General features: G+C 38.2%; 1 protein-coding gene across 1 annotated transcript in view; it reads left to right on the top strand.

Moving 5' to 3' along the window:
- Positions 1–15,125, top strand: part of EPDR1 (ependymin related 1) — a 30,610-nt gene extending 15,485 nt beyond the window's left edge. The window contains 2 exon segments of the mRNA XM_048952192.1: positions 9,422–9,630; positions 12,815–15,125. Of these exon segments, the coding sequence (XP_048808149.1) occupies positions 9,422–9,630; positions 12,815–13,005 (400 nt within the window). The 3' untranslated portion in view covers positions 13,006–15,125.
- The last annotated feature ends 349 nt before the right edge of the window (positions 15,126–15,474 follow it).

Here is a 15,474-nt window from a genome sequence, read left to right as displayed (position 1 = left end):
TGTGCAACTTAGGAAGACACAGAAACCTGTTCTTTGCAACACCTGCGCGTACAGAATATCTCAACTCTCTAAACTTCATATTATGTACTGAGCAAGCTTACCATGTCATACTGTAATCTTGGTTTTACAGACTAAACAAGCCCAGTTTTTTCACAGGTCATCTTCTTTAAACATCACATTGTTCCTGCTGTTCTCTGGACTCTATCCAGTCTGTTTATCTGTTCCCTTACGTGGCATCCAAAACAAGGAGCATTACCACTCTGACCTCATCAGGGCTAATGAATGTCCTCCCATGTCTTGCATCTGATGCTGATGTTAATAGGTCTAAGAATGAGATTTACTTTTTGGCAGCAGGTCTGTATCCTGATTTATCTTTAGTCTGTCATCTACAGGACTCACAGATGCTCTTGTTCAAAGCTACTGACCAAGCAGTTATTCCACTTTATCTTTGTGAATTTGTCTAGTCCTCATCCTTTTTAACAGCTTGCACATGGTGATGCTGATCATAATTTTTTATGTACATTCCAGCCGATCAAGATGATCTGGATGAATCTGATCTTCTTTAATCTACTTGAGACTCTTTCTAACTGTTTCATTGGTGAAGTACATTTTTCATGAAAAAAGCCAGTAATGACTGAAACCAGGCCTAGGATGGATCTGTTTCGGAGGAGGGAGGTATTTCCATTTTAAATGGCTTCTCAGTATTGACACTGAAAGCTTTTAGCTATTTTCCTTTCCCACAATAAAGCATTTTGTGGATTCTTCATTATATAATGGGAAAGAACTAAAGTCATTATGTGCTTATGGAGATGTGGGCAGAAGAATGGGTAAATGTAAGACACTACTCAACAAATAGTCAAGAGTTTCAATCCTCTGCTTTTAACTTTCTAATCACAATATGTTCCTTATAATCAGGGCTGTACTCTGCTGTCTTCCTGCTTACATCTGCGTGTCATTCCCCAGCCTTAAATCTGTTAAGGCATGTTGTCCTTCAGTGTCTGAAGTGAAGGTACTTCTGATTGACCCAGCACTATAAACTAACCTTTCTAAATCATCGCCATTTATTGTACCACAGGTCGTCAGATACGTGTTCAAAATGTCCTTTGCATTATAGCCATGGAGCAATTAATAGTTGTCTCTAATTCTGTGTTTTCTCTCATGCAGGCATTTCTTTCTTTGCCATGATTCTTTTATTTCCCACACATCAGTTAACTTCACCTGGACTTTTCAGGCACACAACTCTTTGTATTCGAATCCAGTCACTAATTTACGTGCTCAGCAAACTGTATTATTTTTTATCTAGAGCTGTTGAAGGAAAAAGACCTGCACAAAGAATTACGGATGAAACAAAGAAGTTATTTTTACGTTGGAGGTGGGGAGGGAGAATGAAGTGCAGTGCCAGAACTTCAGGTTGCATTTATTTTCAGTGAAGTGAATCTCCATCTTCCACTAATTCTTATTTAAAAATAAACTATACTCAGATCTTTGGATAAAGATGTTAGAAAGCTAGAGTGTACTTAACTTTCAAACTGTGTTGTCTGATTATCCTAGCTGGCCTGACTTCCAAAATCCCTTGAAAATAGATCTAGTGTTTTTATTTTTATTTTTTTTTACATTGGACAGATATCTGAAAGGCCTGAATCATCCCTTTTAAGGAAATCATTGCAGATGGAAGATGGAAATCATTACATCCTGGGGAAGTAATCTGGTACAAGTGAACATCCTCACAAGTTTTTCCAGGGAATGTTCCACCATGAAGTAAGAGTTTGCTCTATCAGCAGAGAGACCTACTCACTATCTGTTGAAAAGGGCAATCTGTTCTTCAAACTTCTTTATTATTTTTATCCAGGAGTTCATACTGAAGAGCAGCTAACTGGCCAAGTATGTGGGTGATGGAATTTACAATCTAAGTGCGGAGTAGCATAGCTCTCTTGGATTTCATGTGTTCCCTGTTCATAATATCTGAAGATCCTTTTGTGTTTGTTTGTGGAAGTTAAGATACATATACATATACATGCCCATTCCAGCTGCAAAGATGATGTTTATTTTTCATTATTCCTTTATTCAAAAATAAATGTCTTTAAGGGGGAAATTGTTTATTTATTTGTGATTCTGGACCATATTCTGTTATGTCTTTCTTATGTGTAGAATAGATACTATCATATAGGGGCAGAGCTAAAATCCAGATTAATATGCTGTCATCTCTAAGCCTGATTCAGAAGAAAGTGTAATAACTCCAGATAAATCTCACAGGTAAAATTCAAAACAGGAACACAGGTATGTCTTTTCCATATCCTTTTTCTTTTGGGAATTACTCTGAATTATTGTAAGCATGATTTTTCTGGCTATCTCCACATGTTAAAATTCCGCTTACTTTTTTTTGTATTTTATGTTTTTCCAAGCTCAGGGAGTGCCTTAATATAGTTGCATGTTCAAAAGAACATTTTATGTCTCAGTTCTTAGCATCTGTTCCTTCAATTGAATTATTTACTTCCCTTCTGTGTATAATGCAATGGGAATGAAAAGCATAATAAATAAATAAACAGTAATGTACCTGTCACTTCCCTCCTTGCCATTCTGTGCTTTCTGAGGTCTTTAATACTTATTGAGATGAGAGTCCTGGCCTTGCTCGTTCTTTTTGGTTCTTCTCTAAGCTCTGCTGTGACTGCCAAGTAAACTTTATTATCATTGACTTGCTCAGTGCAGCAAGTCTTCGCTAGCCTCTTTACAAACCCAGAACAAGAAAATAATCTTTGACCTCAACTATATTTTGATATTATACAGCTCTGCTAGGATATACAGTATTCCCTAGGAGGTGATTCCACTGATTCATTGAAAAGCATTATGGTATTCTGACTGCATCTTTCAATCCTAATGTTTTGAGCTATGCTGTTTACTGAGGGGCTCCAGTTTACAAAGATACCATTACTTACAGAAATGTAGAAGTCCTTTCCATTAAGGACAGTGCATATTTTAGCATTTTAGCAAAACACAGCTCCCTTAAACACAATACTTCATTGTTTTCCTGGATTTTGACTTAGGTTGGAATGCGTGGTACTCGAGGCTGCCACTTGATGGACCAGGTTGTTTATTACAGAATGTCAAATAGCCAAAAAGAGACAGCCAGGGGAAGAACACTTTTTGCTGAATAACTTAATCTCCCTTACTATTTGCCAAGTAGCTAATCTAATTTATGGGGAAAAAAACCAAAAACAATTAAAAGAATAAGATATTGCATCATTTTTACTGAGTTTTTTAATTAAAGTCAATGAAATATGCAATCTTTCAGTTAATGAAGCTCTGACTTTCCAGTTTCTGTTTCCTATTTTTACGACTTTCCCACTAAATGAACTTCAAAATTAATAGGGTTTAACCTGCCTGATTCTCTCTGTTTCAGAAACTGGTGATGTTGTCAGAGTTCCTCACACACCATGCTAGTTAGACACCTGATACAGAGGGCTTGGTCATCTTGAAAATTAAAAAAGGGCTTTTACAATCTGTGAACGATTTAAGTCAGCCTAAAAAATACTGCTTCTACACAGTATCAGATTACATTTGCTGTCACATGTATTTGCACAATACTATATTTGTACAATATACCATAGTCCAGCATCACTGCCAAACATGTGAGATCAAATATGGTAAATTACTGTTGTTCTTGAGGTCTGATACACCAAAAGAAAAACACAAGTCTGAAATTACCGAAACTTCATGGGAAAGAGGAAAGGAGTTCCCAGAAATATACTGAGAAACGAATGCTTCGCAGTTTTGAAATGAGATATCCAGAGCTTTCCAGAAGCAGATGAATGTTCTTGACCTGAAGAGTGTTTATCAACTGTCTGAATGTCTGCTTAGCAGCTTTGCTCCCTTGAAAATGTTCTTAATCTGAGAAGGAGAGAAGATGAGTTTTTGTAGTCATCTTTCCAGTGGGTGTCTCCATTCACTTACTGCATCTTTCCTCAATAGCAAGTCTGGTATTGATAGGATCATTTTATGGGCTATGTTATCAAAAGAGTATAAGATAACTCTAAAATTACAAAGGTACCAGTGTGTGTACAAAAGAAGAAAGGATTTGTTTAGAGTGGTTTTAGTAGAATTTTGTCTAGTTAGAAATATTTCTGACTTCTTTCACAGTGTTTAATAATGCCCTTTTACAAATAGAGCTGGCAAAGAATGCAATAATACTACAATGGCAGACAGATGTTCCAAGCTTTCGGTTAATCTCAAACAATAAGGCAAAGTTAGCTTTGAAGTAATTGCAGAAAGCTCGACTTGATACCTTAAATATCAAATGCTGTTCCCTGCTGAGCAATACAATAGTTCCAATAGAAATAATACATAACATTTTGCTTTCATTTTTTCCAATTGCTTTATAATAATTACTGAGTACTCTGAAGTTCTGACTAATGTGAGTGGAAGTTCTTGGGATACAATGGCTGCAGCTGGGAGAACTGAGTCAGCAGGTTAAAATCCTGGACACATGAGACCACATGTCTTTGCAAGAAAGGAAAGTCTGATTTATGAGAGCCATTGTTCTGTTGTTTTGGGGGCAGGAGTTGTGTTTTTGTTCTTTGTTAATACAAAGCCTAGCACAAGTGGTTCTTGATCTCTGATTAGTGACTCCTTAGCGTTACGGCAATCAAAAAACAAATAACAAGAACGGAATCTCAGGGCTCCCATACTGTTAAGTTACTTGTCCAAAGCCGCAGAGCAAAGTGATATCAGCCAAATTTTAAGCACAAGGAATTTCTTTCACCCCATCTCAACCTCAAACCTCTATTTTGTTTCTCTTTAGCAAGTAACCCTGTCTGAAGTGTTCCGTGCATCCCATAGGCTTTGGCCTTGCTGCTGCCAGCACTTCTGTTCCTCTAGCTCATTCAAAGGCCGCTTGGCTGCTCCTTTTTTCTAGGCTTGGCAACTGGGAGACAGCTATGCAGGTGGAGAAGTGATGATGGGAGTGGTGAGGATGTGTTGGACTGAACGCTGCCTGATGTAGCCACAGTCACATCAGCTGCCACAGCACCTTTGTGGCAGCACACGAAGCGAAGCAGCACGGTTTTGAGTCTTGTGACTTTTTTCTTACTAGTAGTAAGTGTTTAAGTATTCAATTAAAAAGTGAATTTGTTGTGTTGGATTGCATTCATAACGTGCAGTTCGATGATCCATTCAAGATACGAGTTATTAGATAAGTTCATTGGTCTGTTCCCTAGAAAAGGACTTTCCTCAAGCCAGGAGAGCAGGATACTGAGCACAGCATGTATCCAACCTACTTTTAGCAAAGTCAGTGGGATTGTTTGCATAAGATATGGTCCAATGTTAAGAAATTATTTAATGTATAGGAGCAAGAAACATGTATGTCTTAATGTCTTGGAATTTATCCATTTTCAAGCCCAGACAAAGAGAGTGCTAAGAACAGCGAGAGTCCCATTAGGCGCATAGTGTGCAAAGGGTGTGAGGCGTGGGACAGAGTGGTACAGAATAGGACAGGAAAGAAAGGAAATAGTCTCAGTTGGACAAATAAAGTAACTTATCCAAGTAACTTCTGCAAATCTGCCGGATTGTGCCATGTGAGGGGGTTATGGCTTTCTTGAAATTAAAGTTTAAGGAATGAAATTGTTACAAAAATAAAATAAGGAGTGGGCACAGGCTACAAATATGTTACTTCTTCAGGAAAAAAAAAAAAAAAAAAACCTAATTAAAAATAATTTCCTCCTCTGTTTCTTTGCCAAGCCTTATTTTCAGGAGTTCAGGTTATTTTCCTTCAAGCAGCCAGTGAAATCTCAGGCACCTAAAGCAAATAGAGGCAGTACACTTAGGACTTGGCTGTCACAGAAAAAAAGAGGAAATGATTTTTAAATATTTTGTTTTAAAATATGCTAGATTGTAATTTTTATATCCACACACATTTTACTATTAACTTTGGCTGGTGAATGGTTCCCTCTATAAAACAACAGCTTAACCCTTCACTTTTCATGTGCAGTTAAACTTAGATCCTGTGCAAACTTGTGTTTCTGTGCTCACTATTTTCAGGACACACACACGGAGCAATTCTATTTAAAATTTAGATGTGAGGTACGTCTAAGTTGATTAGTGACAGTACAGATAAGTTCACCTGCTTATCCTTATTCACATGAGTAAAGCCACACTCTGTGGTTCTCATCTTGTCCGTGCTTCGCTATTCATGCCAGTAGTGCATCAAATCATATCTTTGGTATTTGTGCCATAGTTGTTCCCTCTGCCTCTCCAGGAAGCAGAAATGTGGGTGGTGGAGCCTCTTGCTCTGCAGAATGTATGCTACAGAGATGTTTGGTGATGAGCTGCATTTGTTTGCATTTTTCAAGTTCTTGTTTTCATTGTTGTTGTTTCGAAATGCACACATTGCCATCTGCATGTAGAAGGCAAAGTCAAGAAAGCAGACTTCTCTGGATTTTGAGCTTCTGCAATCATTTAGATGATCTTACTGAAGTCACAGTGGCTATTTATGTGCTAGAAATTCAATGTTATGCATTTGTTAGACTGAGATTTGAACTCCTGTTTCGTTTGAGTAAAGGTGGTGGCACATGTCCCTCACGCAAGGATGTCAACTCTTGGGTTTTAATATATAGAACATAAGATACTTCCATGAAACTACTTACAAAAGAAACAATAGAGAAACAGAAATAATGAAAAAAGTATTGTTAAAAATGCACATAAAATTGCTGTGGGAAATAAGTTTTAATTGAGGACTTAAAGGAAAAAAAAAAGAAATGAAAGCATATACATTTTATTCCCAATAGTTTATACCACTTAATTAATGTATACATTTTTGTTGTTTCACGAAACAACTATATTATCACTCGGGTATCTCAGGTATTGTTAGTCTCATCAGCCTTATTCTGCTTTCTTGAGAGTGGCTGGGCAGCCAGCTGAACAGTGGTTGAGACATTAGAGCCTGATTACAAACAACAGTAAGTATATGTTGGTTTTCTTGTGACTGTTCTCTGGTCTGAGTATGAGGCAAAAGTTACAGATGTGGTTACTTGAAAACAGGCTTGGATATATATGAGGAACTAAGTGATTCATCAGTAGATCATCACGTATCTGCAGCTTTGACTAAGATGATGGCAGATGAGCTTAGGCTCGTATGAGCTTTCTGTCATGGTTATCACAAAAACAGGAATATTTTATTAAGATTTAGGCAGAAGGATGGTTTACCACAGGGAAGCTAATAAACAATCAGCCTCTGCGTGAATCTTGTTAACGTGCCCACTGACTTACTTCCTCACAGAAAGATGAATAAGCTGCTTTTCATGTGCAGAGTTGGGCATAAGCTGTATGCCCCAGCTTATCTCATGTCAACTTGGTCTGCTTATTTTCTTCATTGCTTTCAGATTGGCTAATGCCATTTAGCTTGCCCATGTTTCCACACACAGCTGCATAAGTGATCCTGCATGTATCATAAGAAACGATGCTTCAGAATGTTGCTAAGATGCTTTTCAGCATTGTTGAAGATGATCAGAGGCTGGAGCACCTCCCCTACACAGACAGGCTGAGAGAGCTGGGGCTTTTCAGCCTGGACAAGAGAAGGCTCCAGGGACACCTTATAGTGGCCTTTCATTACCTGAAGGAACATTTCATTACCTACAGGAAAGCTGGGGAGGGACTTTTTATAAGGGCATGTAGTGACAAGACAAGGCGGAATGGCTTTAAACTGGAAGAGTGTAGATTTAGACAACATATTAGAAAGAAATTCTTTACTCTTAGGATGGTGAGACACTGGAGCAGGTTGCCCAGTGAGGTTATAGATGCCCCTTCCCTGGAAGCATTCAAGGCCAGGCTGGAATTGGGCTTTGAGCAACCTGGTCTAGTGGAAGGTGTCCCTGCCTATAGCAGGGGGGTTGCAACTACATGATCTTGAAGGTCCTTTCCAAACTAAATCATTCTATGATTCCGTGATTCTCTTATGCACTTCCCATATTGCAGCCTTCGAGTGATTTTGTGTCAGGAGTGGGTGAAGTAACTCTTATCTTAAATGGTTATATGGTACAGCAATTAACATTTTTATTGTTTTGATGTCAACTCTGTGTTATGTAAACTTTAAATCCCTCTAAAAAGATGGGGACAAGGAATTGCAAATGGAAGAAGACACTATTACAGATGAGCAAGGTGAAGCTGTGCCAGGCAGTTAATGCTGTCCCTGTCTTTAGAGTCACCAAATGACAGCATACTGTAGCCAAATACTTGAGCTGAGAAATTCACGGGATGCTCCTAATTATGAATTCACAGTTCTGGGCAGTTTAGAGTTTGGATCCCAACATTCCTTTGCCAAAGGTGCAGAGCTCTAAATTGCTCTAAATTGTGCTTTGAACAACATGTCATGTGATTGATAATGCCAAGCATACCAGAGAAGTTAGGCCCCTGGAATTTTTGGCTGTATGTTCAATATCAGCTGATACTTGCAATAATTTCAACTCTGTTGGGATGTTATCACCTCCTTCTCATAGGTAGAGTCATAGCATTTGTGGTGGAAGCAACATCTGTAAGTATGGACTACATGAAACTGTCCATGAAGAGGTTTGTTATCTACCCTGAAAGCAGAGCTTTGTCAGCTCTTAGTCTAAGTACAGAAGATCAGTTTTAAATCCTTATTAACTATCCATTTTATTGATCTAACCTTCTGGCCTCTCCATCTCACTGATCTCCACACCTTTTCTTATGTCTGCCTCTTTTTTTAATTTCTTTTTGGTCTTCTGCTTTCTGCTGTCACTACTTCCTTGGATCTGGTAAATTGCTGAGATAAATTTTGCTAGTAGGAGGGAAAGCTCCTCAGACCTGCATTTGGGACCATCTATTCTTGCTTCACCAGCATGTCTCACTACACTACATGGATTTTCCATGGGGGAGCATCTTGGACAGTGGCAAATACCACATCTAATCAGCTCAGAGAAAGGGCTCTGCTACATTCATGGAGATTTGAATCTATTCAGTTTATGCAAACAACAAAGGTTTTGCAAAAGGCTTATAACTTAGCCAGTACGGGCAACTTGTTGTAAAAACTTCTCCCCTGCCAACTCTCAAGTTTTTTCTCCAAAACATGGAGGCACTAGAGCTTTTTAATGAAAGTTATTAAAAACCAAAACAAAACTAGTAATAATAACATGTTTTTCTTTTGGTTGTTCTCAGAAAAGTTGTTCTGTTGTTCTCAGAAATGGCTGAGCCAGTTGAGCCTGATTTATTTATTTTGGAAAGAGTCAGCTGAGACAAACTTTCAGCATGGGAAGCTTCAGCCGAACTGGTTAGCCTTTTTCAAAGTTTGGCAGAGTCAAAAGCAAGTGAAAATGGTCTTAGACTGAGAAATCAAGGGCAAGTGTAGTTAATTGACAGTGCTCCTTGTTTAGTATAGAAGGCTATCAACATTAATCGTTGTTTTTGTTTGTTTCAGATTCTTTGAGTATATACTGCTGTATAAAGATGCAGTGATGTTTCAGATTGAGCAAGTCACAAAGCTCTGCTCGAAGATTGCTCTGACTGAGCCGTGGGATCCATACGATATCCCTGCCAATTCAACATTTGAAGATCAGTACTACATCGGGGGACCTGGAGATCAAATTATGGTACAGGAATGGTCTGACAGAAAACCAGCCAGGAAATGTACGTGCATGCTTTTGTTTAATCTTAATAATGATCATCTGCTACCTGGGGAAAAATAAAGTTCTTCATGTTTCACCTCAGCCTTCCACGTTTCCATAAAGTTTGCAGGAAGGCACAATAAATGTCTCCCCTGTACAGTGTATTGTTTTATTATCAGTGCATTTTATTAAGAAAATATTTTGTATCTCAGCAGGATCAAATATGCCTGAGGGATTTATTTGTATTTTATTCTGCATCATTCAGATTTTGGCATAGAACACCATCATTTTTTGCCTGAATCCTGCAGCCTGGACGCAAAATTGATCTATAGAATAACAGTAATATATGTAGGTCACTCAGAAAGTAATGCCTCCTATTTATTTCCATGACAACTGCAATAGATACAAAGAGCACAACAGTACTGTTTGATAAAGCAAACTCTCAGCTACAAAACACTTGTTTTTCAGTGTAGTCGCCACCATTAGCTATGCATTTTAACTAACACTGAATGAGAGCCTGCATGCCATGCGTGTAAAAATCTCACCTGGTGGAGGTGACCCCCTGTCACTGTTGTCACTGCTGAAATGCACCACCACCTCACTGTGCTGACATCCATTGTGTGCTCTTCATAAGTGGTCAACAAGTGCCAGCGAATGTCAATGGGTGCCATTTTGTCCACATGGAGGAATTCATTTACACAGGGCAACAAAATGTAACGGAATATTGGTGAGAAGTTTTTCAGTCTCTACTGCCATGCCACCAACATCTGCTTCTGACGTTATGGGCCAACATAATAAAATGGAAGGGAAAACTTTTGGAGCAGACTTCATAATTGGGAACACAAGCTAGTGTGTCTTTTCTTAAAGATATAACAGAAACAAAGCAGTTGTCCTACACACATAGAATACACGGCTGTGCAGTGATGGACGTTGTTAGCACACACCAAAGTTTTGTTGTCCACAGCACTAGTAAGGAACATCTGCTCCAAAGGCTTAGTTCTGCATTTGGCAGGTGAACACCTGCATCATAAAGAAAGTAGGCTGAATTTTCCAAGGTGCAGTATGTTAGATTTTGGATGCAAAGCAGTTTTTCAGCACACTGGCTTCAGTTTTGTCTGTGGTTTAGTGATGACCCAGACAACTATAAAAATAATTTTAAAACCCCATGAAATTTATGGCATTATTCACCTACTGCCGTACTTAAGGTTATAGCCACCAAATATATGAGCTGATTGGGAATCTGAGCATTTAGCCAGGGGAAAATATATATTTTTTGAATAAAAGTAGAAATAAAATGAAGGGTAAGATCATTAGACCTCTGTAACTAGGTCGATGTATCTTCTGGTGTTCTAGAAGTAACAATTTATCATTCACTCCAAGAATTTTGTTTTTCAGATCCAGTATTTTGTGAACTTTTATGGAACTTAATATCCTGATACCTTCAGTTAATGATGTGCGATTTTTATCCTGTAGTATTTTAAATTTCCAGTGCTTTTCTGTATATAATCATTCTGAAAAAATAGCCTTAAGTTTGTCTACGCATTCACCTTTCAGATAATACTTGATGGATTCCAGAAAGTACAATGCTGTTAAAGCTGTGAAGGTTTCAGTGGCGATGCAGAATACCTTGGTAGCATTACATGTTGCTTTATTTTTTCATTCAAAATGCTGATAAAAGACTTGCTGAGGAAAAGAATCCTCCGTTTGTGGATACTAAAAAGCAAACCACTCAGATTAAGACATTCTTGGTACATTACGATGTCCTGGAGAGGTGTGTTCAAATACTGCTTGGTTTGCCACCCTTTTTTTTTTAGTTACTGTACGTGCATTTCATCTCGGAGCTTTTCTGTTTCCAATAATGCTGTTGTGGTACAGCATATGAAACAATACTGAAGGAACAGAAAATAAGTGTTTGATTGCTGCTGAGTGAGAGAAAATAAGCTTCCTTGAGACTGGAAAAAATTTTATACAGATGGTACTCAGAGGAAGCATGTTGTAACCTCATGATTTTCTGCTATAAAGAGATCTGAAGCGCATGAAGTAATTGGATAAAGTGGTGTATGATGGAAGGAATAAAGAGAGATTACAGAAGGGATGCATTAATCAAATACGTTTAAAATTGAGGTTTTAAAAGCGAATGGTGTTCAGCAGAAATTGCTTTGATTGTACTAATGGCAGAAATAGTAGTGGTGATAACAGAGGACAAGGGTAGGAGAGAGTGACAGAATGACTCTTGAGATAAGCATTTCGTGGAATTAAACAGAAGTTAAAAAAAATGACAGGCTTGCTCCATCACATACATGGAAGAGATCAGCATTAAGTATAGTCCAGCAGTAATGAGTGACCCAGTAGAAATGTCATTTCTGGTGTAAAGTCTCCATCACAGCAGACAACAAACAATTAGTTGTGTAGGTGAGTGCAGGAATATGCACAGGAAGAAACTGGATGTCTCATTCATACAGCTGTGGGAACTCTACTGTCTAAGATTGTGTCGAGGTCCAACGATGTGAAATGGACAAGTTTTCAGTAATCACACCTTTCAGCTTGTTAAGACCAGAGTATAAGGTGGCATGTCCCTACACTACCCAAGTTGAAGGCATTCACCTTCTGAGAAAACAACTCCGTGGGCATTACAGTGCTTCACTGGTGAGGAGAATAAATGCTGACATGAAAGTAGCATGAAAGATGAGAAGAAAACAGATTTTTGCAAAACAACTAAATTTGGAATTAATTAGTAGTGACATTCTTTCAGAAGAGGTGCACTTGAAAGGCAACACACCAGTGCCAAGATTGTATCACAGTTCAAAACGTGCTTGACACTAAGATGTTCAGGATTAAGATCACCATGGTTTCTAAATCAGTACCAGTGTGTGGCACTTCTTGGTGTTGTCTTGTATCTTCTAATACGGAATGCTGCCATGGTAAGCAGACTGCATAGGAACCTAGAGCTAATGTTGGCCTGCAGGATAACAAAACGTCAACATTTTCCACTGCAAGTGATGTTTGATCTTCCAGAATTTCACCAAATCTTCTGCTAAACAACTTCTCAGTTCTTCATTAAGGCTTTCAGAAAGATAGGGCCCCACAGAGAAATATGGGTAGTCCCAGCCTATAGGTTTAGCCTGAGGGACGGCCCCTCCAGTGTCAGTATAACACATTCCTTCATGCTTGTCATCTAAAGTAGTCAAATTTCTGCTTTGTTTCAGTGGAATCTTGGGTTGGCGTTTACACAGTCAAGGACTGTTACCCAGTACAGGAAACCTATACGAAGAACTACAGTGTGACAACCTCCACTCGCTTTTTTGATCTAAAGCTGGGTATTGCCGACCCCTCGGTGTTCACCCCACCCAGCACCTGCCAGACAGCCCAGCCAAGGAAGATGAAAGATGAATGCTGATTATGGACACTGGCTGCCCCGGGCAAACAAATATTAGCCTGGAGAATAGTTATTAATAGTCGACTGCTGACGTCTAACCTGATTTTTCAAGCTTATTGTTGCTCTTTTGGGAATTGTAAGTTTTCTCTTGAAAGAGAACATAAACATTTAACTGAGTAAAGTATGTAACACAAAAGATCTCTTTCATCACATTAATCTGTTCAGTGATGCAGTTGAAGTACTATATAGTTACCCCTAAGATAATATTTATAAACACTATTTATTTAAACTGTGGCTGATTTTCCTTTTTGCAAAGGTTTCATTATTTATTTTTTCAAGAAAACAAAGCATAAACAGACTGCAACAATGGTAATATAATGTAGGAAAAGCTAGATTTTGTTGTTGTTACTTCTGGAGACTTGAGTGGAAATGTCCTGCGCAAGATCTCATCCCCGACCAAAAAATATTCCGTGTCAGACAGTGTGCATCGAAAGTATGGAAATTCATTCATTTGGTTTTGTTTTGCTTTGCTTTTGTTTTTTTTTCTTACTGCCCTTCAGAAGGCAGGAGTCTAATGTTTAAGCTGATTTTTTTTTCCTTTCTGCAAAGAAACAGAAGTAGTTCTATTCATGTAGTGCTAGCCAACATGCAAAATCTTTTATGTTTCTTGGGAGAAGGGCATGAAAGTAAGGAGAGAGAGGGACACCTCAAAAAAGTAAGCCAAAGTTTTCTTGCATTTGCTACACTTTGCATGAAATATTCTAATAGGGTGCAATGAGACATTTTTTCTTGCCATATTTTACTTTAGCACTCTCATTTCAAGGCAATACTAATTTTAACCTATGCAAAGAGATTGAGAGGTACTGCACTCTAAAAGGCTGTAATGTTTTGTAACTATCTTCAAAAGTCTTTCTTTGCTCAGAGAGTATGGAAACACCAACATACTTCCAGGTAGATGTGGGATAGAAACCTACTCTTGATATATAATTAGTAAAGGCTAAATCACTATTCAGATAGTGCCTGGCAATCTAGATATTGTGAAAGACCAAGTTGTGTGACAGATATGGGAAGATGGGAGGAGGAATCAAGGGAGAAAGAGGTTTGAGATGCCTTGTATACGGGCTGGTTGGAAGGCACTGAGATCTAAGCAAAATGACAATCTTGCTTTCTTTTGCACCTACTGCCTGCCTGCCATATTTGTTGTTTAGTTAGCATTTCAAACCTTGTCATCTTGACATCTTTTTCTCATGGGCAGAATAAAAAGTTTCAGTAAGGGAAATAAATAACCAAAAAAGGGCAAGTAATGCACATATTTTGCTTCTAAAAAAATATTCAAACTAAATCTGCATGTACCGTCAGGCCCTCAAAGCTGTGGAATGGTGATAGGGTTTTGAGCTTTTACCAAATGAAATTAGTTAGCTTATACTTCTACATTTTATTTATTATTTGCAAACATATTTAAAGCTCTGTCACTGTCCTCTTACAGATATCAGGTAGCAGTTTATTCGTCTGGCTGAAAACAGTGATACTGGGAGGTTTGGTGTGGTTTTGGCAAAGCTATCAAGTTCTGTCGCTTCCTTAGTGGCTGTTGGACTCCTCCCCAGCCACAGATAGTTTGCTTTTCCAGGGTACCTTTTAGTGAACAAAAATGATCAAATTTGACAGTGATAGGAAGTCTTACATAAATAGGATATATAATTTACTGGCCAGTAGTATCATAGCATGACCAAAACCAAAGGCTTCCACTATCTGGAAGAGAGATGCTGGCCAGGCTTGTATTGCTTTGTATACTCATAGCTTTTAGTACATAAGCAAGTGGTTCAGTGGTTATTTTCCTTTCACAGCTGTGGTCAGAATGGAATTTTATTTAGCCCTATGCCTAACAAAAGCATATACTCTAAAATTTAGGTTATTAATTAACATTTTTCTCTCAGATATGACCATTTAACTGAAAGAAAAAAAAAAGGTGTGGGGTTCCTTGAATTTAGGATTAAATTTAGTCTGTACTTATCTTTTGTATGTGACAACCTAAATGCTAACTGCATATTGTTTTCATTAGGGCAGTGATTAATATGTATTTCTTAATGTGTGTTTCTTGCTGGAGTCTGGAAAATACAATAAATCTGGCTTGCAAACATGAAGCAGTGGTACTGTATTGTTTGGAATTACTTTGTTGTGGTGGAGCAGATAGCTGAGTAATCATTGCTTTTATTACGTTTTGCTGATGGTGATATATTTTCTAGCAATACCATTAAATGTTCCTTTAAACATGAATTGAAGTCTGTTACACAGATATGCTTTAAAAATCTTGCAGTGGCATCCAGGGCGATTTTGTATGGCTAAGCATGTCCCCCTAAAACAACGTGGTTGTCTTTGTCCTTGTACTTTGCAAATTCAATGAAGAGAGCAGTCAAAGAAATGCCAAATAACAGGTTTGGGGATTACTTATTTTAAATTAGCCAAATATGAAGCACTATGTCCTAGGACCTG

This window comes from Lagopus muta, chromosome 7 (genome assembly GCF_023343835.1).
Source record: "Lagopus muta isolate bLagMut1 chromosome 7, bLagMut1 primary, whole genome shotgun sequence".
Lineage (NCBI taxonomy): Eukaryota > Metazoa > Chordata > Aves > Galliformes > Phasianidae > Lagopus > Lagopus muta.
This window is presented reverse-complemented; position numbering and strand designations above follow the sequence as displayed.